This window comes from Eptatretus burgeri, chromosome 2 (assembly GCF_056783735.1).
Source record: "Eptatretus burgeri isolate ZD-2024b chromosome 2, Ebu_testis_v1, whole genome shotgun sequence".
Lineage (NCBI taxonomy): Eukaryota > Metazoa > Chordata > Myxini > Myxiniformes > Myxinidae > Eptatretus > Eptatretus burgeri.
The window spans coordinates 14,724,808-14,751,540 of NC_140962.1; the positions used below are offsets into that span (position 1 = coordinate 14,724,808).

The 26,733-nt window shown below is 41.1% G+C and overlaps 2 protein-coding genes across 6 annotated transcripts in view; one reads left to right on the top strand and one right to left on the bottom strand.

Moving 5' to 3' along the window:
- The window catches only part of LOC147031460 (homeobox protein six1a-like), a 259,636-nt gene that overhangs the window by 120,568 nt on the left and 112,335 nt on the right, over positions 1-26,733 (bottom strand). For 3 of the 5 annotated variants that reach the window (XR_015053162.1, XR_015053161.1, XR_015053169.1), the window contains one exon: positions 4,293-4,425. The exons of the other annotated variants lie outside the window; for them this stretch is intronic. The gene's annotated coding sequence lies outside the window, so the exon portion shown is untranslated. The remainder of the gene's footprint in view (positions 1-4,292; positions 4,426-26,733) is intronic. 5 annotated transcript variants of the gene reach the window in all.
- LOC147031464 (homeobox protein SIX6-like) lies at positions 1,849-7,145 on the top strand. Its single transcript, XM_085863600.1, has 2 exons — positions 1,849-2,946; positions 5,933-7,145. The coding sequence occupies exons 1-2, from the start codon at positions 2,375-2,377 to the stop codon at positions 6,105-6,107; spliced, it is 747 nt and encodes a 248-aa protein (XP_085719726.1). The 5' UTR covers positions 1,849-2,374; the 3' UTR covers positions 6,108-7,145.

The following is a 26,733-nucleotide window of genomic DNA, read 5'->3' on the forward strand; positions in this document are numbered from 1 at the left end:
TATATATATATATATATATATACATGTTTGTATATATAAACCAGGTGTGTGTGTGTGTGTGTGTGTGTGTGTGTGTGTGTGTGTGTGTGTGTGTGTGTGTGTGTGTGTGTGTGTGTGTGTGTGTGTGTGTGTGTGTGTGTGTGTGTGTGTGTGTGTGTGTGTGTGTGTGTGTGTGTGTGTGCATGTAACCATTCTCTTCGATTTCTATGCAATTCCACACCCCTGGACAAAATGTGGCATATGTGTTAGAGGTACGCAGGGTCAGTTTACGGGCACAAACCCGTCTCCAACCCCCGCAAGGTAATTACCTGCATGTGTGTGTGTACATCTGAAAAATCAAGAAACGGACCTCAAACTGAGAAATGAGGCCGTTTGGCCCATCATTTCTGTGGTGCACACCTTTAAACATCAATCTTCTTGATGGTTTGCTGAAGTCAAAACAAAATAATCCACTACTTAGGTGACTAAAAGTGTGTGTGTGTGTGTGTGTGTGTGTGTGTGTGTGTGTGTGTGTGTGTGTGTGTGTGTGTGTGTGTGTGTGTGTGTGTTAATATTTACATATATCAGCAGACTAAGTTCATGAGTGTGTGTGTGTGTGTGTGTGTGTGTGTGTATATATATATATATATATATATATATATATATATATATATATATATATATATATATATATATATATATATATATATCTCAAGTTATTCATTGAACAATACGTTCAAAGACACAAAGATTCGATGCATGTGGACAATAAATTTGATTGATGAACAAAAATTTATGAACGATTTTTTATTGAATTTAACAACTGTTCTTTAGAAAAAAGATTCAACCAAAAGTATTGTCGTAAAGACAGTGTTGATACAAACAAAAATATGTATTTTTAAATCAAACTACATATAAAATTATAAAGTACTATTATCGAGCCATATTGTATTATTTAGAGTTGTCGCGCTATGAGGGATTTGTATTGGTGGTTTGCCACCCATGCCAACCCATGGCCTCAAACGATGCAACCAATGTTGGACATTGTGTACGTTCGTGTTACTCACACAGGAAATGGCAGATTTTATTTTCAAAAATCAAGTGCACGACTGTATACTTAGTTACAGTAATTATATTTTTACTAATCACATGTACTTGTGAATTGAAAGATAAAACAAGTTTCTTTGTCTCTTGTGAGGAGGATCTCATTCCAAATGCCGATTGGAACAAAAACTCATTCGTCCTGAATTTTATGTGAATTTTCGTTAATCATTCATTTCACAAAACAAACAAAAAAAATTAACCTCAATAATTGAATTTATAATGAAATCTTTCATTAAAAAAAAAATTGAAAAGATTACACTATTGGAGGTACTTTATTATGGAAGTTTGATTTGAATATACCATTTACAAAATCATTTCGGCTCAACCTATGTGAAGTGAAACGAAACTCTTGGAAATCAGAAACATCTTTAAAAGGATTCTAATTGGCAGATAAATATCATGAAATAGGATTAAAAAGTCCCCCAGAACTTGGTGAAATTATCCTGTACGGGCCCCTATCATCCATCCCTCAATCTCAGAGTTCTTCACCGGTGGGTCATTCAATGATCTCAACACTCCCCCACCCATTCCCTCCTCAATTTCTCTTTACCTTTGTCCCTACATCCCTCCTCCTTCTTCTTTCAATCCATCAGCATTCAGCCATTCTTTCAAATATACATTCCTGCATCCTTCTTTCACCTACCTCCTTCCATCCTCCCACTGTTTTTCCATCCTCCAGAGCTCAACACGCTTACCTCTACAATATTGCTCCACCGGTATACCTCCCTCCACTTCTGCTCCTGCCTCACTCCATTTCTCCATCTACATCACTCTAACCTTCCATCCCTCTCTCTTTTAAATGCTGTGTGCTAGCCGCGCCCCGCATTCATGTCCCCTTTGGTGTCCCCCGTATCATACTGGAGCAATCACAGTACTGCTCCATCGCCTGCTGTACAGGCGCAGTTCCCCCCATCGTGAATATGCATGACGGGAAGGGCTGAGCCGGCCCAGCGACGTCTGTCGAGAGGCACGATTGGCAGGCTAGCCAGTGATGGGCATCTAGTCGGTGGGACACCAGAGATATAGGGTGGCGGGGAGGGTAGAAAAGCTGTGAAGGTTTTCCATTTGCGCAAAAGATGCTCTGGAGCGAAGGGTGCCGCTTAGGAGACCCGACTCAGACTGCTGGAAGGAGCTCTTTGTCCTCATTGTGCCCCCGGCCCCACCCCTATTTAGACCCCGCCCTCTAAGCCTCTCTCTGCCCACCCCCCCCCCAGGTGCCTCGAAACGACCCCTCGGGGACTTGACGCGTGAACAACTTTAACTGAACCGGGGTCGAGCGAGCATCGTGCCCATGTTCGCGCTGCCCACGCTAAGCTTCACCCCTCAGCAGGTGGCCGGCGTTTGTGAGACCCTTGAAGAAAGTGGTGATGTTGAGAGGCTCGGTCGCTTCTTATGGTCTCTGCCCGTGGCTCCCGGCGCATGGGAAGCTCTCAACCGCCAGGAGGCAGTCCTTAGGGCTAGAGCAGTGGTGGCCTTCCACACAGGCAACTACCGTGACCTGTATACGATCTTGGAGAATCACAAGTTCGGGAAAACTTCCCACGGGAAGCTCCAAGCGCTCTGGCTGGAGGCGCACTACCAGGAGGCTGAGAGGCTTCGAGGACGACCACTTGGCCCCGTGGACAAGTACCGGGTGCGCAAGAAGTTCCCGTTGCCAAGGACAATTTGGGACGGAGAACAGAAGACGCACTGCTTCAAGGAGAGGACACGCAGCTTACTTCGAGAGTGGTATCTGCAGGATCCATACCCGAACCCGGCGAAGAAGCGAGAGCTGGCGCAGGCTACAGGCCTGACTCCAACACAGGTCGGAAACTGGTTTAAGAACCGTCGCCAGAGAGACAGGGCTGCAGCAGCGAAGAATAGGTGAGCTAGCAACAGGACAACTGGGACAAAATTAAAAATTTGTGCTTAAATAAATTTGTGCGGGTGCTTATGAAAGTAAAAACTGAACAACCACTCGCAGGCTATGTTGGATTTCAGTGTGTTTTGTCAAACGGGATAAAGCTCGGTCATATTTACATGTGTAAGCGGTTTAAGCGGAAAAATCCAATGATACAGCCACCGTTTGTGTCAGAAAATGACCAGATATTATGTGATCCAAGGACAAATGAAAGACTAGGCTTAATGTGAAAAAGGACATGTGATGGTTTAACATCATGATATTGGTGGTCTCACACAGGAGGGGAGCGATTAAATAAAGGCGTTTTGATCGTTTTATAGGTATTGCAGGTTCAAAAACCCCAGTTCATCAGAATAGAAAATGTAGTTAAAATATGTCAAGAAACAAGTTTCCTCGAAGTGTGTCATCAGCTTTGAACAGACAAGCCATGACCTGATCTTGTTGAGTACGTTTGACAAAAATACAGAAAGACGACAACAAGAGTTCAATTCATGCATTACCGAAGGGATGGATAGTGTGTGCGTTCATTGTTTGTTTGTCATTCGGTGCCGAAGATGATCGTTCACACCTGACATGTAAACACCTGGGTACGTGAATTTGTTTTTAGTACATCATCTGCAGGCCACACGGAAGCCACACTTTTGAGAGGTCAGCCTGGTGTAAAGGAATACCCAAGAAGAACAGATCACTTGCTACCGGCAGTTTAGGCAGAGATTTGTAATTTATTCAAGGTCGCGGTGGTAACTCGCCGACTCTTCATCGAAGACACCAAGATCGTTAACGTCCACCAACCAAGCTTAACGCCCATCCGAGGGATGGCGGACTTTGTGATGTGAAGCACTGCCTGTGACACACTGATCCAACATGTTATAGTCCAGTCGGTAATCAAACCCGCACTCGACAGCTCGAAAGTAACTGCACTACTGTGCGGATACATACATGTGTCGGTATATAATATATATATAAAAATAAATATATGTATAATAAAGTGTTGAGTATTATCTTTATTTATAATAAAGATAATACTCAAATATATATATATATATATATATATATATATATATATATATATATATATATATATATATATATATACAGTACATACACACACATATAAATGTATATATATATATATATATATATATATATATATATATATATGCACATATAAACACACACACACACACAGGTTATATACTAAAAACGAGGCATTACTCATTGGATAATACTCATAATACAGGGTTTTTCAAAAGTCAAGAATCATAGGAAATATTTTTTAATGTTTTTTTTTTATTTTTTGAGACGATACCTTTAAGCTGGATAGGACATTGTGTACCGATAGAATGGCCCCAGGTAGTCCAACTTCAACACCACTTGACCTTTTTCTTTGGGAACACCTAACATCAGTGGTTTATACCATGAGACCACGTACCATGGAAGATCTGAAGAATGAAATCAAACGAATGTGTAAAAATTGATGTGTCAATGTTAAACATTTAAAGAAACCTACATACAAGTATTGATATTTTGAACAATTATTATAATAAAATAATAAAATAAATATCCCCACAATTCCAGACTTTTGAAACACCCTGCATACGTAATAAGTTTATGTGCACATTAGATATTCGATTAAGAGTATTTATTATATCAGGTCATGTAGTGGGATCTTTATGTTCAAAAAAGTTATTGACAAAATTTAACAAATAGGCATGAAGTATATTGAATGTGTTAAACCATGTGATTTCACATTCACTGGTGTCGTGTTGTGGTGTATGCAATAATAATGTATTTTGGCACTTGTAGGCATACATTACTTCTACAAGGGTAGTTCTCATTTATTTATTTATGTAATTTATTTACGGTACTCACTGTTAACCAGTTGTCAAAAAAACTGCAAGGGAAAATTTTTTTTGTGATTATTACCTCCATCACCAAATGTTTTCATCCCGGTCTGTCTGTCTGTCTGTCCAGAATATCTCAAAAAGTTATGGACAAATTCGGACGAAAATTTGTGCACAGATTGGGTGTGTGATGAAGACAAATTGATTCGATTTTGGTTCAGGTCCAGATCCAGTCTATCAGTGGGATACAAAACCTAAACTGCTAAGTTTGGCGGAGGTATGCGCTCTCCCGAGTGCTGTTCTTGTTACGCGTGTGCTTGGCTCAAGGAAGTTACATAAATAATGGGGATTTTTTTTCATTCTCCAAAATTTCTTATTTTTTGATGCTCGAAAACAAAGCGTTGCCCACATTGTAGATTATATTTCGTACAAGTACGGTTACAAATATAATGCATTTGCTTTTAAGTATTTCGTGTAATTTACATGTTCTGCAAAAGAGGCTAAACTTGAGAAACTCAGGATCAGAACCAGAACGACGTTATATAAAAGCTGCTTAAACGATTATGTTGACAACAGTGAAAAGGCTATTATTGCGCCCTCGTTGTTTCCGAGTAACACCTGTGTGCTGATGCCAGAAATATGTAAACTGTAAAAGCTGTATTATGTGCCTAGCTAACTGCACCACTACTTTTAATGTTGGTGCCAAACACCATGCACGAATCAGTTTTATGACATATAATATATATTTTATTTATTTTGTTGCATGTATGTATATCTATATATTTATAAATATATATATATATTTTTTTTTTTTTGTACATATTTATAATGATGTGGACAGATATAGGAGAGGTATTTTTTCAATATGATTTTGGATATAATTAATCAAAGAACATTTTCAATCAGATCGCAAAGCACTCGTATAATAAATATGGATATATGGCTTTGACCTCACATCTTCAGTTTTTTTTGGCACATACCGTATATTCATGAGTGAATACCTTTGCGAGTTAATTCACGCATATACAATTTTTATACATGGTGTACATATAATTTATGTCGAAGCAGAAATGTATTAAGTTCCGTTTCATGTTTGCTGCCACAGGTCTCAGCAACAGACAGTGTCGCACAGCGTTGCACGGTTTCTCCCCGAACCGACTTGCTCTCCCGGAGCTACGGTCAGCCCCAGAGTCTCGCAAGACTCCATAAGAAAGAGCGATGTTCGGCCTCCGGGCTCATCACGGATGCAAGACAGCGACCTGAGCGAGTCAGACATCTGAGTGACTGAAAGACTTGGCATCCTCAAGCGCGTAAAAATTTCTACAACTCGGCAGTGCGCACATGTTCAGGCCACAGGGTGCGTTTCCATTATAACCTGGCCAGTGGCCACACATGCGCATTTAGGCCACAGAGCATGTTTTCATTAAAACCCGGCCATTCGCTCGGGCCACGGAATACATTTTCCTTACATCCAAGGCATGTGTTCGGGCCAAGGAGCACATTTACATTACAACCTGGCCACAGGCTCGGGTCACAAGGCATGTTTCCATGACAACCCAGTCATACTTGCATCACAGAGCGCATTTCCACTAAAATCTGACCTTGCACACTTGGGCCACAAAGTGCATTTCCAGTACAAGCCGTACACGTGCTCAGGGCAGAACCCGTGCCGGCACATTATGGGGCTGCTGCAGGTGTAAAATAACGATTTATATGGCAGGAAAATTTGGCACTAACGATTTATATGGCAATGACCTCTTACTCGCTGATAATGTGCTAACTGACGTGTGGGCCATTGTTTCTGCAAAGGCCATTATTCCTGTACTTTGAAATGCCTAAAACTCTCCATGACCCGAGCACATGCCAATGGCTCAACCTCGGTCGGCTAGTGTGCGGGGTCAGAGTGCATTTCCCCATCGGGCTCGAGTGATGCTCGCTCAGACCGACCGGATCGGCAGTGGGGACTTGCTGTTAGTCGTGTGGTTGTTGAGGACAAGGCGGACCTGAGTTTTGGTTTTTCAAGTGGAAATAAGATTATGCTGTGCAAGTGAAATGCACATGTTCTGTGACGTGTCAAACCCCTGCAATGTACATATATATGATGTGATTAAAAAGAAAATGAGGAAAAGCTCAATAAACCTGCCGTAGAGTGAAAATGTATATCCGATATATAAATATATTTTTTACACAATCTTCCGCGTATATAATAAAGCTGTTACAGCTATAGCGTATACATAGCGAGCCATTCCTAGGGCATGCAACTTGATTCCTTACTGTGTTGTCATGTGTATACTCAATAAATATGATATTATATAGTCCACCATTGCGCAATCCTATAAAGAAAGCTCTGTCGATGTGAATATAATCTCGAAGCATAACTACCGAGAGACATAACATGCTTGCGAAGTACGAACAAATTATACCGGTAATATCATTGCAGTATTATAATGGTGATGTTAATTAATTATATTGTGCATTCGCCAGAAGGTGCATGCACTTTTCTTTGACATCCTTAGTCTGGGCTCGATTCCTGACCGAGCTATAAACTGTCACCCTGGTGTTTCGCGTGCAAGGTGATGCATCAATTTGTGCACCCTCCATCATAAGGATGTCAGAAGAGCCGCCTACCAGCACTGATCATTGTTGGACATCAACGATCCCACTGTGTGTTTTGTGAAGAGTAGGTGACTTATCGCCCACATCCTGAACAAATCACAAATTGATGGCACCTTCAGTTGAATGTCAGGCCTTGCCAGCCGGCTCGTGAAAGACTTCGCGCAAAAACGTTCCCCATCTGAACCCATAAGAAGGGGGAAATAATTGGTGCTGTTAAAGAAGTTGTGGATTCATTAATATATTTAATATAATGTTAGACAATCGACAATATAACCAATTTTAAAACAATTACGAATGTGTGGGCATTTTGATATTGTTTAGTTTTGCATTATAATTGTGACTGTTTATTTTATATTTTATATTCTCATATAATTCACACAATATACATTCTTGTTTTCATAAAGAAATCTTTTTCTTTAAACATTTCCTTTATTCATTATAATTTGTGGAAACTTATATGAAGGTTCTCCATTCAGTGTCAAACATTAGAGTCAAAACAATCTTAATTAAAATCTGAATAGGTTTCAGTAATTCGCTTCTTTCCTACAAATAGCAAATAATAATTTTACAGTATTTTTAAAAGACGATAATAATTAAGAGTACCATTTAATTTATCATGACTTTTCATTCCTTCTTTCTCTGATCCTTACTATTTCAATATAATCACCGTGATTATTCAATTTACAGAACCATAATATTAATTCAGGAAACACATATGTGTGGGAGAAGTCTCATGAAACTTATTCATAACCATAATACTTCATAAGCGATTACAGTACAGAAGTCATATAATATCACTTTTCATTCTGCTTTGTCATAAGCATACAAATAAAGATTCGTTTTCTGCAAACGTACGAGAGCACAATATTCACCAAAAGATAAAGCTCCATATTGTATAATCAAGATAATTATACTGTGATTATATTAAAATAAATTTACATGACCGCTCATCATCGAAAAATTACATGCTCACTCACAGCCCATGTTGAAACGTTCCTCACCACTTTGGAAAAAACATACCTTGTGAGCTATGTTCCAGAGGTCACTTTTTTGATATATCGTTAGCCTGGTGTTGGCTCAGTGGTTAGGGTGGCGGCTTGGAATCCTAGGGTCCTGAGTTCAAGCCCCGTCGGCCGCTGAATTAATACACCAGAAGGTTGACTCAGCCTGTCATCCTTCCGAGGTCGGCGAAAGAATACCAGTTCCAATGTGTGTACTGGTAGAGGGGCACTACATCAGCGACACAGTCGCGCTTCAGGAAATGATAGCTGCCATTCGACCATCACCACGATATATCGTTTAATCATATATATATATATATATATATATATATATATATATATATATATATATATATATATATATATATATATATATAAATATATATATAACATATGCTGTACATCCTCACCGAGTGTGCGCAGGTAGTAATAAAGGAAAAATAATAGTAATTATGTCATAGTAAATTGCTGTAAAGGAGCGATGAATGAAGACTTAGGTTTCAATTGAACAGTGGGCTCAACAAAAATAACATGGTTTCATTACTTGACTTGATCACAAATCAGATCATGAACTGAATGATGAGAGTTTGTGCTGAAAGTTCGGACATTATCACGAGTGATAAATAAATAACTGCAGTTCATGTTTGCTCAACATAATTCTCACCGACCAGGCCACAGAAATAAAACCGCTTCGAAAGTCTGCTACATCTACCCTTTTTTTTAAATCTTATTGTCACAAAAAAATGAATCCTCCTTCAATGAGAGATGATCAGCAATTCTGTGGCCAAACCTACAAAATACATTCACAATATCAACAACACTTTAATTTATGCACATACCCTTTTCAAAGACCACATCATATATATGTATATTTACATATATGTATATTTACATACATATGTATATATACATACATATGTGTGTATATATATATATATATATATATATATATATATATATATATATATATATATATATATATATATATATATATATATATATATATATATACACACACATATAAATCCATATACGGTATATATATATATATATATATATATATATATATATATATATATATATATATATATATATATATATATATATATATATATGTATATATTTCTATATACATATACACACACACATATAAATCCATATACGGTATATATATATATATATATATATATATATATATATATATATATATATATATATATATATATATATATATATATACATATATATATATATATATATGTATATATTTCTATATACATATATATATATATATACACAAAAAAACATACATACATATATATATATATATATATATATATATATATATATATATATATATATATATATATATATATATATATATATATATATATATATATATATACTGTATATTTACAATTTTATGCTTTTAACAGTATCCTATATTTGTAATTTCATGCTCTGCCAGTGCCCGTGAATAGAAGCTGAAATTAGAGTGCCTCTTGCCAGGTTGATTCACAAATGTATCCAATACAAAAGGTCATCTAAAGCCCGTTTGGTAAAAAATTTGAATATAATCGTCAAAACGCGATTCTACCAAAACTGGGATCCCAAAAATATTTTCAAAGGCCCGAGAGCTGCTGAAACAGACGTGCTGGATACATGTGCTGCAATATACGTACAGTCACACCACCCTCTTTGTCGGCGAAAGTACCCAACAACTCGTGCAAAGGGTCCCGAACCAAGCTTCGCGCATCCACCAAGCACGGTTTCTTAAAGAACAATGATTTCAAACAAGTAATTCACTATGCTACATAAACTATTTCATCACATATATTCTATGCACATAAATGTGAGTATTAAAAAAAAATTTCAATCGCACTATAAAATGACCAAGGATAACGTCTTAACTTAATGATGTTGAAAAAAAAAAATGAAAAAAAGACTTTCTGAAAACATTTGTCATTGATAGATGTAATTTCAATTCATTAAGCTTCTTCTCAAGACTTGTAGGGGGGGGGGGGAGAGCAAAACTATATGGAACATGATTTAATAACATACAAGGAAAGCACATCTTCGGATATGCATTCACTAACAAACAAACAAACAAAAATACAGACAACAACAAGAACAATAGCCCTTTTCTTTGAAAACCATTTTGCTAATTTAATTCCAGATTATTTTAAATATGGAAAATGAGATTTAAATTAAAACATTTTAAAATCATTTAAATGATTGATCCAAGAAGGAGAATTATGGATGTTATCAAATCGATTTTATTGATAAACATGTTTGTTTATTAACTCACCTTTAGATTGTTTAGCTGATACTCAATTACCAAAACGTGTAGTTTGTTCTTTTTTGCATTCATGAGAGAATTACATCTCGCATTATATTTTCATATCATAGTTACTGGAACCAAGGTGGATGTAAATTTTTCTCACTCTAAGTCATGTAATAAAATGAGTGTTCACTCGTTTTTAAGCACGGACGTCATTTCACGTACGGACCTCTTTCCCCCACATGGAAACCTTTTGGGCTGCACTGATTTTTTTTCATGTGTGATCTATAAAAAAGAAAAAAATAAGTTGATCTTTTTACGGTTAGTTGGCAAGATGGATTCGATGAGTGGATGTTTGACTTTCAGCTGTCTAATCTGGGTTTGAATCTTGACTTAGCCATAAACTTTCACCCGATTATTTCTCAAGCAGGGTGATCTACCAATGTGCGCTCCGTCCCTCAGAAGGACGTTAAGTTGGAGGACCCGTCTGCCAGCAATAGCTTGTGAACGTATAAGATCGCCAAGTGTCTTTGGCAAAGATTAGTCGAGTTATCACAAGCACCCTGAATAAATTACCAATTGCTCCCTTCTTCAGTCGAAAGTTAGGCCTGGCCTCGATGTTAGTTAGTTAGTTAGTTAGTTAGATGGCCCAAAAATGTTTCCCAGTTCACTCCACAAGGCGGGAATAATTGATTCCGTTAAAATAATAATGGTGGTAGATCTTTCGACCCACGAAACATTTTTGGTCTCACATTCCTGAAAGCTGACCATTTCTAAATGGGGAACTTTCTTCTCCGGTGCAAACTTTTCAATAATTGATGTTTCTACACTCGAACCTTCACAAAGAATGTGTTACACTAGTGCTCAGAACTATATCCTCACTGTAGTCCAAGAAACACTGGTGGTGTTCAGTGTTAGAAATAGTAAATTCCTTGTTGATTATATGAACTTTAAAATTGCAAAATTATAAACCTTGAGAACTTTTTTAACGAGCATAATCTGCATGAACCTTTTTTTTTAACATATGGATCTTTCCACCCATCGATCGACTCTTTTTAACACTCACTGACTATATCAAGCGTGGACCAAAGCGATGTTTTACTCCACTTCAACATAAATCCGTCAACCAGTTTTACTCAATGGTGTTTCCTTGCACGGACAATTTTATTAAGCACGTGTCACCCCCCAGTCTTAACCCCAATTATTTTTTATTTGTGGACCTATTTGAAACATAGACCCTCCATTCATGTATGAACCTATTATAAACAGACCGTTTTTTAATTATACGTACGAACCTATTATTAGGATTAAACCTTTATGTACGAACCTATTAAAAGCATTAACCCTTTCAGTACGGACATATTATATGAATAAATCCTTTACACACGGACCTATTATAAGAATAGACCCTTTTATATGTACATATCTACGATAAGTGCAGTCGATCGTTTTACATGTAACTTATACGCATGGTAGACAACTTTATGTGCGGACCCATGATAAGTGTGGTCGATCTTTTTTCATACGAATCCATGATATGGATCTATAAGTATGGTAGACCCTTTTCACTTTGGAACTATGACAAGTGTTGTGGAGCTTTTTATGTGCGGACCTATGATAAGCACGATATACATTTTTTTTATGTCCGTTGCTATTATTGTAAATGTGGAACACCAAGAGCTTTCATGCCCCTCGGGAGGTTTTCCATGCACGGGCCGATTTTTACGCGCCCATTTCTTCGAGTCGTTGTGCGCCCTAGTATTTACAAACAATCAGTCCCCGCGCGAAGGCAAACAAGATCGTCGGCTCGGAATGTGTCGGTATAATGAGCAGGGCTTTCCGCCAAGGCTCGCTGGCTCGGATAAAACGACACACCGTCCCTGCGCCCGCGGCGCTTCATTAACGCTCTGGCCCCGCCTCGCCAATCAGCCGCGCCTTGTTTTAGCCGCAGGGAGTCCAACCCAGGGGTCGACGTGGCCGCAGAGACACGCATTCAGCCACCAGGGTGCAGTTGGCAAATAAGGTTTGACGGCCACACAATGGCAAAGCCATCGTTTTGCATCATTTGCGAGTGTAGCCATTGATGCGAAGGGCGAGCAGAGCGTGCTCCGCACTTTTCCCGCACCGAATGGAAAGAATCGATGATTGTGTGCACTGTGCGCTCGGCTCGGCTTTGTGGCAAGAGCCGTAGCCGGAACCGGCGGGCCGGAGAACGCTTCCGTTGTACGTGAATGGACGGCACAAAGAGGTGCCCCCACACACCCCATACTGCCCCCCCCCCTCAAATCCTCATGGTGCACCATTGCCAGCACAAACACAAAGGGGAGAGAAGTACCCTGGCGAGGCAAACAGGTCTGATGGGCGCATGGGGGAGGGGGGAGGGGGACAATTGGGGAAAAGGGGACGCCGTGACATTAGTTCCAGAGTGTGCCACGGCTCTGTGCTAATAGAGTGCGCGGTAATTAGGAGGCACGGACAAAGCCGGGGTCCTGACTTTTCCCGAATGCGACGTCCCGTGGTGAGCACACTGCAGGACACGGTCCAACCCGCGTGTTCTCAGGAATGCGAAAGAGCCTGCCCGGAAAGAGCAAATTTTATAAAACACTGCCATTTCATCCGAGTCACCTGCATCCAAGGTGCCGTGCTGCCTTTCAATTAACCAGTCGACCATCTTATCGTCATGGTTAATACACCGCATAGGATGTAAACACATCCATCTTTGAAATCGGACAGCAAACAATGCGTGCAGCCGTTGTGATTTTGCTGTCCGATGTACCGATTGGGAAAAGCGAATTAATCACAAAATCTTGATTCATAATTCGGACTCCAAAGTAAACGCAAAAGGCTGTCCATCACATTTGTTGCATCCCAAAAATGATAGGGAAGGAACTGTACTTAAACTATATGACTATACAAGGGAAATAACCATGGGAGGGAAAGCACTCAACGAGTGAAGAAATGATTACAGGGAACGCACTGTCATCGGGAAGAAATTATTCCAGGGAAGGCACTGTACTCAGAAAGGCACTGCATGAGGGAAGATATTATACTCGGGAAGAAATTACTCTTGGGAAGGCAATGTACTGGGGAAGAAATTATTCTCAGGAAGGCAATGTACAAGGGAAGAACTTATAAAAGTGGAGGCACCATACTCATGAACAAATTATTCTGGGGAAGGCCCTGCAAGAGGGAAGAAATTATTCTCGGGAAGAAATTAATGCAGGTAAGAAACTGTACTCAGGAAGGAATTAAACTTGGGAAGAAAATATTCCAGGGAATGCACCATACTTGGGAATAAATTATTCTGGGGAAGGGAATTTTTATGGGGAAGGCACCAGACTCGGGAAAAATTATTGGAGGGAAGAAACTGGACTCAGGAATAAATTGTTCAAGGGACGGCACTGTCCAAGGGAAGCATTATACGAGGGAAGAAACTATTCTTGGGAAGGTATGCACAAGATAAAGAATTATTCGAGGGTAGGCATGATACAAGGGAAGAAATTATTCTCGGGAACGCACTGTACTCGGGAAGAATTTATTCTTGGGAAGGCACTGTACTCGGGAAGGCACTGCACTAAGGAAGAAATTACACTAGGGAAGAAATTATTCTTGGAAGGCAATGTACTCGGGAAGAAATTATTCTTGGTAAGGCAATGTACAGGGGAAGAAATTATGAAAGTGGAGGCACCATACTCCGGAAAAAAAAACTATTCTGGGGAAGGCACTGCACGAGGGAAGAAATTATTCTTGGGAAGGCACTGTGGTCGGGAAGAAATTATTCTTGGGAAGGCACTGTACTCGGGAAGAAATTATTCCAAGGAAGGCACTATAGTCAGTATGAAATTATTCTCGGGAAGGCACTTTTCGAGGGAAAAAAATTATTCTTGGGAAGGCCCTGTGGTAGGAAAGAAATTATTCCAAGGAAGGCCTATGGTCGGGACGAAATTATTCGAGGGAAGGCACTTTGAGGGAAGAAATTATTCCAGGGAAGGCACTGCACTCAGGAAGAAATTAAACTAGGGAAGAAATTATTCTAGGGAATGCAGCATACTTGGGAATAAATTATTCTGGGGAAGGCAATTGAATAAATTATTCTGGGAAAGGCAATTTTTATGGGGAAGGCACCACACTCAGGAAGAAATTATTAGAGGGAAGGCACTGGACTGGGGAAGAAATTAATTGTTCAAGGGAAGGCACTGCACAAGGGTGGAAATTATATTCAGGGAAGAAACTATTCTTGGGAAGGCACTGCACTAGGTAAGAAATTATTCGAGGGTGGGCACTATACGAGGGAATAAATTATTCTCGGGAAGGCACTGTACTAAGGATGAAATTCGACAAGGAAAGGCATTGCACTCTGGGGAAAAATATTCTCAGGAAAGCACTATACAAGGGAAGAAATTATCTCGAGAAGGCACTGTACTCGGGAAGAAATTATTCTCGGGAAGGCACTGTACAAGGGAAGAATTTATTTACTGGAAGGCACCACACAAGGAAAGAAACTATTCAAAAGTAGTCAATTATTATTGGGAAGGCACGATAATCGGGAAGGAATTATTATAGTGAAGGCACTATACTCAGAAAATATTCTCGGGAAGGCATGATACTTGGAAAGAGTGTATTCAAGGGAAAGCACTGCAAAAGGGAAGAAATTGCATGATGGAAGAAATTATTCCAGGAAGGCACTGTACGAGGGAAGGAATTATACGCGGGAAGGGATTATTAAAGGGAAGGCACTGTATTCGGGAAGAAATTATACTCGGGAAAGCACTCAATTCAGGAAGAAAATATTCCAGAGAAGGCACGATGGTCGGGAAGAAACTATTCAAGGGGAGGTACTGTACTCGGGAAGAAATTATTATCAGTAAAGGCCCAGTCACACCTTGACGTTTTACCCAGCTTATGCTGATTTTTGAAAAATTTGTCTAAAACGCTGGCACACGTCGAATACGTTATGGGTGAGTTTTGGAAACATTGAGAAAACGCTGAAAAACACTGCCATACGTCGTAGTACGCTGGCTTTCATCGTTGTACTTTGCGGTTGTCCTCAAATTTTAGCATGCTTGAAATTTTACGACTTATGCCAGCGTATGACTCACAAGTTCCGCTATGCTGGCCACAAGTTGTAGTTGTAAGTTACTTATGAGTAACTTACAAGTAACTTTTGTCGACGTGTGCCAACAATCGCATATCGTGCGTACAACTTATTCCCATCGCATGCGGAACGTATGAGGCATACAGCAAGTACGTCGTAAAATGTTTAACACGTTTAAAATTTCAAGACATACTCCACTTACTACGACATATGACAGCATACTTTAGCGTTCTATTCACGTATACCAAACTTACCCATACAGAATTCGACGTGCGCCAGCGTTTTAGACTCATTTTTCAGAGGTTGGCATACGCTGGCAAGATCGCCAAGGTGTGACTGCGATGTTGACACTTCCATTTCTCCGGCGGTTATGATTGGAATCATTGTGCGGCAGCCTTTTAATAGTTTACGCCACGTGATCGTCGGCGATACGTGCAGCGCACTATGCATAAGTTAAACTATCGTTGGGCATAGGTTGTGAACGCCGTCAACAGGCTAAGCATTCATTGGTATAAGTTATCTATAAGACAACGAAACGTTCTGTGTCCGTTACTAATATGTTATGCATACGACCAACTCGTTATGAATACATCCGAATCTTTAAAAAAAACATCAAAAGTTCAGCGTAAGCCAGCGTTTTACATACATTTTGATACGTTGCCATTGCTGGCTAAAACGTCAAGGTGTGACTGGGCATTAAGGCACTGTACTGGGGAAGAAATTATATGAGGGAAGAAATTCTTCTCGGGAAGGCACTATACTCGGAAAGAAGAAATTATTAGAGGTAAAGCACGATACTGAGGAAGAAATTATTTCAGGGAAGGCACTGTACTCGGGAAGAAATTATTCTCAGTAAAGGCACTGTACTGGGGAAGATATTATTCTGGGGAAGGCACTATACTCATGAAGAGATTATTCCAAGGAAGAAATATTTGGAGGGAAAGCACTGTACTCGGGAAGAAATTATTCTTGGGAAGGCACTGTACGAGGGAAGAAATTACACGAGGAAAGAAAATATTATTGGGAAGGCAATGTACTCAGGAAAAAATCATTCTTGGGAAGCCAATGTACAGGGGAAGAAATTACGAAAGTGGAGACACCATACTCATGAAGAAATTATTCTGGGGAAGGCACTGCACTCGGGAAGAAATTATTATCAGGAAGAAAATGTTTGAGGGAAGGTACTGTACTCTGGAAGAAATTAAACTGGGGAAGAAATTATTCTTGGGAATCCACCATACTTGGGAATAAATTATTCTGGGGAAGGCCATCTTTAAAGGGAAGGCACCATACTCCGGAAGAAATTATTATAGTGAAGCAACAATACTCGGGAAGATATTATTAGAGGGAAGGCACTGGAATCAGGACAAATTGATGAAGGGAAGGCACTGTACAGGGAAGAAATTATACTCGCGAAGAAACTATTCTTTGGTAGGCACTGCTCTCGGTAAGGAATTATTCGAGGGAGGGCATGATACGAGGGAGGGCATGATACGAGTGAAGAAATTATTCTAGGGAAGGAATTGTACTCGGGAAGAAAATATTTTCAGTAAGGCACTGTACTCGGGAAGAAATTATTCTCAGGAAGGCACTGTATGAGGGAAGAAATTATTCTTGGGAAGGCACTGCATTCAGGAAGAAAATATTCTGGGGAAGTCACCATATGAGGGAAGGAATTATTCCAGGGAAGCACTGTACTTGGGAAGAAATTATACAAGCAAAGACACTGTACTCCGGAAGAAATTATTCTCAGTAAGGCACTACACGAAGGAAGAAAGTATTCCAGGGAAGGAACTGTCATGGGGAAGAAATTATTCTCAGTCAGGCACTGTACTGAGGATGAAATTATTTGAGGGAAGGCACTGTACTCGGGAAGAAATTATTCTCGGGAAGGCACGGTACTCGGGAAGAAATTATTCTTGGGAAGGCACTGTACTGAGGAAGAAATTATTTTGTGGAAGGCACGGTATGAGGGAAGAAAATATTCTCAGTGAGGCACAACACTCGGGAAGAAATTATTCCAGGGATGGCACGGTACTCGGGAAGAAATTATTCATGGGAAGGCACTGCATTCAGGGAGAAAATATTCTTGGGAAGGCACCATATGAGGTAAGTAATTATTCTGGGGAAGGCACTATGGTCGGTAAGAAACTATTCAAGGGGAGGCACTGTACTAGGGAAGAAATTATCAGTAAGGCACTGTACTGGGGAAGAAATTGTTCTCGGGAAGACACTGCACTGGAAAATAAATTATATGAGGGAAGAAATTCTTCTCGGGAAGGCACTACACTCGGGAAGAAATTATTCTCGGAAAGGCACTGTACTCGGGAAGAAATTATTTTCAGTGAGGCACTGGACTCGGGAAGAAATTATTCTGGGGAAGGCACCATACTCAGGAAGAAATTATTCTGGGGAAGGCACCATACTCAGGAAGAAATTATTCTCAGTAAGGCACTGTACTACGAAGATATTATTCTGATAAATGCACTGCACTGGGGAATAAATTATTCTTGGGAAGGCAATGCACAACGGAATAAATTACATGAGGGAAGAAATTATTCGCTGGAAGGTACTGAACTGAGGAAGAAATTATTCTGGGGAAGGCACTATGCTCAGGAAGAAATTATTCTCTGGAAGGCAATATACTCGGGAAGAAATTATTCTCGGGAAGATACTGTACTTGGGAAGAAATTATTCTAGGGAAGGCACTGTACAAGGGAAGAAATTATTCTTGGGAAGGCACTGCATTCAGGAAGAAAATATTCTGGGGAAGTCACCATATGAGGGAAAGAATTATTCTCGGGAAGGCACTGTACTCGGAAAGAAATTATACAAGCGACGGCACTGTACTCGGGAAGAAATTATACAAGCGACGGCACTGTACTCGGGAAGAAATTATTCTCAGTAAGGCACTACACGAAGGAAGAAATTATTCCAGGGAAGGCACTGTACTCGGGAAGAAATTATTCTAGGGAAGGCAATGTACTCGGGAAGAAATTATTCTTGGGAAGGCGCTGTACAAGGGAAGAAATTATTCTTGGGAAGGCACTGCATTCAGGAAGAAAATATTCTGGGGAAGTCACCATATGAGGGAAAGAATTATTCTCGGGAAGGCACTGTACTCGGAAAGAAATTATACAAGCGACGGCACTGTACTCGGGAAGAAATTATTCTCAGTAAGGCACTACACGAAGGAAGAAATTATTCCAGGGAAGGCACTGTACTCGGGAAGAAATTATTCTGGGGAACGCATTGCATGAGGGGATAAATTATTCTCGGGAAGGCACTGCACGAGGAAAGAAATTATATGAGGGAAGAAATTATTCTCGGGAAGGCACTATACTCGGGAAGAAATTATTCTTGGGAAGGCACTGTCATCAGGAAGAAATTATTCTCAGTCAGGCACTGTACTGAGGAAGAAATTATTTTGGGGAAGGCACTGTACTCGGGAAGAAATTATTCTCAGTGAGGCACAATACTTGGGAGGAAATTATTCTAGGGAAGGCACTGTACTCAGGAAGAAATTATTCTCAGTGAGGCACAATACTTGGGAGGAAATTATTCCATGGAAGGCACTGTACTCGGGAAGAAATTATTCGAGGGAAGGCACGATACGAGGAAAGAAATAATACGAGAGAAAGCACTGTACTCGGGAAGAAATTATTCTTGGGAAGGCACTGTACTCAGGAAGAAATTACACGAGGGAAGAAAATATTCTTGAGAAGGCAATGTACTTGGGAAGAAATTATTCTTGGGAAGCCAATGTACAGGGGAAGAAATTATGAAAGTGGAGGCACCATACTCATGAAGAAATTATTCAGGGGAAGGCACTGCACACGGGAAGAAATTATCAGGAAGAAATTATTTCAGGGAAGGCACTGCAATCTGGAAGGAATTATTCATGGGAATGCACCATACTTGGGAATAAATTATTCTGGGGAAGGCAATTTTTATAGGGAAGGCACCATACTCGGGAAGAAATTATAATTGTGAAAGAACAATACTCGGGAAGAAATTATTAGAGGAAAGGCACTGGACTTGGGAAGAAATTGTTCAAGGGAAGAAATTATACTTGGGAAGAAACTATTCTTGGGAAGGCACTGCCCGAGGTAAGGAATTATTCAAGGGAAGGCACTGTACTTGGGAAGAAATTATTCTCAGTAAGGCCGAAGTCACATTTGCCACGGCGGCCGTGCGGTCTCCAAAATCTATGGCCACGAGCAATTATACGGCGGCCGCAGTATTTCCACGGTCACATAATGTAGCAGTCCATATGTTTTTATTTTTCGGGGAGCCGCACGGCGTATTTAGAAATTGTGGAGACCGAAAACGTGAGGGTGTCGTACGGTCTTTGATTTGATGTCGCACGGTGAACTTAAGGGGGCCCTTCGGCGGCCATAGAATTTTCAAGGCAGACGCAAGGTAGCCTCAAGGTGCCCACAAGGCGACCGCAGGCCAGACGGACGGTAACGAGTGGGTTCATTTTTATTTTTATTTATTTTTTACCAGTTTTTTTTTTCGGCTTGTCAAATTGCTATGGCGAACGTAGAAATGAAAAATGTTATAACTCCGCATTATAATTCCACGGCGACCCCTACGGCCTGTAAAAGATAGCCAAACGGCGTAGGGCCACCCTGAGGCCACCGCAGAAACTCTGCGGCCGCCGCACGTTTCTGTCAATTCAGAGGGCGTACGGCTGCCGTATCTTCGCCGTAGAGCAAATGTGACTTAGGCCGAAGGCACGACACTTACGACGAAATTATTCCAGGGAATGCACTGTACTCGGGAAGAAATTATTCTAGGGAAGGCACTGTACAGGGGAAGATATTATTCTGGGGAACGCACTGCATGAGGGAATAAATTATTCTTGGGGAGGCACTGTACTCGGGAAGAAATTATTCTTGGGAAGGCGCTGTACTCGGGAAGAAATTATTCCAGGGAAGACACGATACGAGGGAAGAAATATTTGTAGGGAAAGCACTGTACTCAGGAAGAAATTATTCTTGGGAAGGAACTGTACAAGGGAAGAAATGACACGAGGGAAGAAAATATTATTGGGAAGGCAATATAGTCGGGAAGAAATTATTCTTGGTAAGCCAATGTACAGGGGAAGAAATGTTGAAAGTGGAGGCACCATACTCATGAAGAAATTATTCCAGGGAAGGCACTGTACTCTGGAAGGAATTAAACGGGGGAGGAAATTATTCTAGGGAATGCACCATACTTGGGAATAAATTTTTCTGGGGAAGGCAATTTTTATAGGGAAGGCACCAGACTCGGGAAGAAATTATTATAGTGAAGGAACAATACTCAGGAAGAAATTATTAGAGGGAAGGCACTGGACTCGGTCAGAAATTGGTCAAGGGAAGGCACTGTCCAAGGGAAAAAAAATTATACTCGGGAAGAAACTATTCTTGGGAAGGCACTGCACCAGGTAAGGAATTATTCGAGGCTTGGCATGATACTCGGGAAGAAATTATTCCAGGGAATGTAATGTACTCAGGAAGAAATTATTCCAGGGAAGGCACGGTACTCGGGAAGAAATTATTCTTGGAAAGGCACTGCATTCAGGAAGAAAATATTCCAGGGAAGGCACCATATGAGGGCAGGAATTATTCTGGGGAAGGCACTATGGTCGGGAAGAAATTATCAGTAAGGCGCTGTACTGGGGAAGAAATTGTTCTGGAGAAGACACTGCACTGGGGAATAAATTATATGAGGGAAGAAATTATTGTCTGGAAGGCAATGTACTCAGGAAGAAATTATTCTGGGGAAGATACTGTACTTGGGAAGAAACTATTCTTGGGAAGGCACTGTATGAGGGAAGAAATTATTCTTGGGAAGGCACTGCATTCAGGAATAAAATATTCTGTGGAAGTCACATGAGGGAAGGAATTATTCTCGGGAAGGCAATGTACTCGGGAAGAAATTATACAAGCGAACGCACTGTACTGGGGAAGAAATTATTCTCAGTAAGGCACTACACGAAGGAAGAAATTATTCCAGGAAAGGCACTGTATTTGGGAAGAAATTATTCTCAGTAAGGCACTGCACTCGGGAAGAAATTATTTTGGGGAAGGTACTGTACTCGGGAAGAAATTATTCCATGGAAGGCACTGTACGAGGGAAGAAATTATTCGAGGGAAGGCAATGTACTCGGGAAGAAATTATTCTGGAGAAGGCAATGTGCTTGTGAAGAAATTATTCTGGGGAAGGCACTGCACTATGGAAGAAATTATTCGAGGTAAGGCACTGTACTCGGGAAGAAATTATTCTGGGGAACGCACTGGATGAGGGAATAAATTTTTCTTGGGAAGGCACTACACGAAGGAAGAAATTATTCCAGGTAAGGCACTGTATTTGAAAAGAAATTATTCTCAGTAAGGTACTGCACTCGGGAAGAAATTATTCTGGGGAACGCACTGCATGACGGAATAAATTATTGTCGGGAAGGCACTGCACGAGGGAAGAAATTATATGAGGGAAGAAACTATTCTTGGGAAGGCACTGCACCAGGTAAGGAATTATTCGAGGCTTGGCATGATACGAGGGAAGAAATTATTCCAGGGAAGGCACTGTACTCAGGAAGAAATTATTATTGGGAAGGTAATGTACTCGGGAAGAAATTATTCCAGGGAAGGCACCATATGAGGGCAGGAATTATTCTGGGGAAGGCACTATGGTCGGGAAGAAATTATCAGTAAGGCACTGTACTGGGGAAGAAATTGTTCTGGAGAAGACACTGCACTGGGGAATAAATTATATGAGGGAAGAAATTATTCTCAGGAAGGCACTGTACTCGGGAAGAAATTATTCTCGGGAAGAAATTATTCTCAGGAAGGCACTGTACTCGGGAAGAAATTATTCTCAGTGAGGCACTATGCTATGGAAGAAATTATTCTGGGGAAGGCACTGTACTCAGGAATAAATTATTCTAGGGAAAGCACTGTATGTGGGAAGAAATTATTCTTGGGAAGGAACTGTACGAGGGAAGAAATTACACGGGAAGAAATTATTCTAGGGAAGGCACTGTACTCGGAAAGAAATTATTCCAGGGAAGGCACTCTACTCGGGAAGAAATTATTCTGCGGAAGGGTCTGTACTCAGGAAGAAATAATTCTAGCGAAGGCACTGCACGGGGGAATAAATTATTCTCAGTAAGGCACTGTACTCGGGAAGAAATTATTCTGGGGAAGTGTCTGTACTCAGGAGGAAATAATTCTTGCGAAGGCACTGTACTTGGGAAGAAATTATACTCAGTAAGGCACTGTACTAGGGAAGAAATTATTCTGGGGAAGGTACTGTACTAGGGAAGTAATTATTCCATGGAAGGCACTGTACGAGGGAAGAAATTATTCGAGGGAAGGCAATGTACTAGGGAAGATATTATTCTGGGGAAGGCACTGCACTATGGAAGAAATTATTAGAGGTAAGGCACTGTACTCGGGAAGAAATTAATTTTGGCAAGGCACCACACTCGGAAAGAGTTTATTCTCAGAAGTCACTGCACAAGGTAAGAAATTATATGAGGGAAGAAATTATTGTCGGGAAGGCACTGTACTTTGGAAGGAATTATACTCGGGAAGAAATTTCTCTGTAAAAGGCACTAGACTCAGGAATACAATATTCTAGGGAAGGCACTGCACTGGGAAAGAAATTATTCCAGGGAAGGCACTGCACTCGGGAAGCAATTAATCTGGGAAAGCACTGTACTCAGGAGGAAATAATTTTAGGAAGGCACTCTACTCAGGAAGAAATTATTCTGGGAAGGGTCTGTACTCAGGAAGAAATAATTCCAGCGAAGGCACTGTACTCGGGAAGAAATTATTCTCAGTAAGGCACAAAACTCGGGAAGTATATTATTCTCGGGAAGGCACTGTACTAGGGAAGGAATTATTCTCCCCCTCCATCCCCTCCCTAACCTTAAATGGCCGCACTGCTGATACCGCACGTCAAAAGGCTGAATGCCTAAACTCAGTGTTTGCCTGTAAATCTTGTGTCCGAAACCCATCACTTTCTGTACCCACCTAACCCAGTCGCACCCAATTGTCCCTGGACTCTGTATCCTTTTCTTCTGACAAAGTGGAGAGTTTGCTGTCAAACCTTGATTCAGATTCTGCAACCGGTCCAGATAGCATCATCCCACGTGTCCTAAAAACCTGCTCCTCTGCTCTTGCTCACCCTCTCTCTGTTCTATTCACCCTCTCATTTGCTCAAGGTCATTTGCCATCTGCTTAGAAATCAGCAAACAATACTGCCCTGCATAAAAAGGTGCAAAAACAGATCCCAGCAACAACAGACCAATCAGCCTTCTCCCAATCATCAGCAAGGTTATGGAATCAATCATCGCTTCAGACATTAAATCCTTCCTCTTCTCCAATGGCTTGATTTCCGATTATCAATTTGGTTTCAGACCAGGTCACTCTACCCTGGATATGCTGCTTCTGCTCTCCCAGAAATGGATAGAGGTCCTCAATGCCAGACATGAAATCAGAGCCATATCCCAAGACACATCGCGTGCTTTTGACACGGTCTGGCACCCTGCCCTGCTCACCAAACTGTCTTCCTGTGGTATCCAAGGCCATCTCCACTCATGGCTCACATATTTCCTCTCCTGTCACAGCCAACGTGTGACCCTAAATGGAGTTCTTTCATCCCCTCTTCCTGTCCAGGCTGGAGTTCCTCATGGCAGCGTTCTGGGCCCTGTTCTTTTTCTGGTTTTCATCAATGATCGCTCTGACTCTCTGGAAAATCCTCTATATCTCTTTGCTGATGACTCTACCCTCTATCTTACCATCTGTCATCCCTCAGAACTGCAAGCCACAGCTTCTTCGCTCTCTGCAGATCTGGATAAAATCACAAACTGGTCCAACACATGGAACATGTTTTTCAATCCTGACAAATGTCACACTCTCACGGTGTCTCTCTGAAAGGACCGTTTAGAACCCCACCACTCCCCCATCTACTTTCTCAACAATCCTGCAGAAGAAGTCCTTTCATTCAAGCTTCTGGGTCTCACTATCTGCTATAATATTTCCTGTGAAAGTCACATTTCCAACCTGGCCTCCAAAGCCAGTCACCGACTGGGAATCCTCCATCATGAAAAGTCCTTCCTCGGCCCACCAGAGCTCCTGACTGCATGCAAAGCTTTCGTCCGCAGCCTGATGGAGTACTGCTCTCCCCTCTGGGCTAGTGCTCCTGCCTCCCACCTTTCTCGACTTCACGGTGTGGAAACCAAGGCATTTAGGATCATTGGTATCACCCGTGAGAGGCTGATTCTGTGGGCCTCTCACCCCCTCACCGCAGGCAGGTTGATAGTCTTTCTATTTTCTACCATCCCCCTCTCCGGTCTCGCCCCCCCCCCCCCCGCTTTGTTTGCGATATGTCCCCACCATATTTCCACAGGTCGCTCAAGGTCCGCCACTAACCACCTTCTGGTAAAACTATCAAAATCAAGAATCACTGCTCACCTTCACGCTTTCAATCTTCCTTTTCCCCGCATTTGGAATAAACTCCCACACTCTCTTCAATCCCATTCTTCCCTCCAGGCCTTCAAAACAGCTGTTCACCACCACCACCTCTCATCTTCCCCCATCCAAAACCTCGATCTTTTCTACCCCCGTTAATCCACCCAAATCCACCTCCTTCACATTCCCTGCTTTCCTTCCTGAAAGTCCCTGTAATGTCCATCTTGTATACCCCGTGTTCCCTGCCCCATCACTCTCCCTTCCACAGATCTCGTAATATCTCTGTTCCACACTGTTTTGTCCTCCCCTATCCCACTCATCTTGTCTTATGCCCCTCTTTGTGTGTTGTGTGTAAGCTCTCTTACGAGCCTCGACACTGTTTACAAAATAAATTTTAAAAACCACTAATTAAGCAATAACGGTACCCCTGCACAGCGCAGCAAAGCAATACACGCATACACACATATACGTACATGTAGCATACAACGTGCTGCACATTCACACATAAGAGGGTTTGTTTCCTCGCATGGCCCATGCCTAATACGTACCCCAGACAGTTTGATCAAAAGAAGGAAGAGAGGGGGAGGGCAAGGATGTTTTTTTACTTCACCTGGAACACAATTCCGCGGAGCTTATGGGATGGGTCATCCATCTGTCCGTAAATATTGCAAATGCTTATCTCAAACTACAAATATGATCTCAATGAAACTTTTCGACAATCTTCATCACCCTGTATGTACCAAAGTTTGTTCATGGCATTAAAAAAAAACGGGCCCTAAGGGGATTTACCAGGGTTGCCCTACAAAATAGGTCTTTGCTTTCTTCTCAGAAACTACACATGCAATCCTGATGAAACTTGACCACAACCTTCATCACCCATGATGATGTTCCACAAAGTTTGTTGGCAGCATTTAAAAAAGAAAGAAAATAAATAAATCCATGTCTGAGTGGGTCTACGGAGGGAGTTTACAGGGGGTTTCCCCACCTAAAGAGGTATTTGCTTTCTCCTTAGAAACGACACACAATTCCGATGAAACTTGACTACAACCTTCATCACCCATGATGTACCAATGTTTGTTCACGACGTTAAAAAATTGGAGTTTAAGAGGGTATAATGGAGGGGGTGGGGTAGGGGGTTGCCCCCCAAAGTATGTATTTGCCTTCTTCTCTGAAACTACACATACAAGTTCGATGAAACTTCACCATAACCTTCATCACCTGCAATGTACCAAAGTTTGCTCATGACATTAAAAAAAACAAAATCGGGGGTCTAAAGGTGTGCATGTGGTGGGGGGGGGGGGTGTTGACCCCCAAAATATGTATTTGCTTTCATCTCCGAAACTATGCAAACAATTTCAATGAAACTTCACCACAACCTATAACATTGGTTCATTGGTACATTTTGCTGACTCCGTCCCATGTTGACCTCATCCTCAGTATCATTAT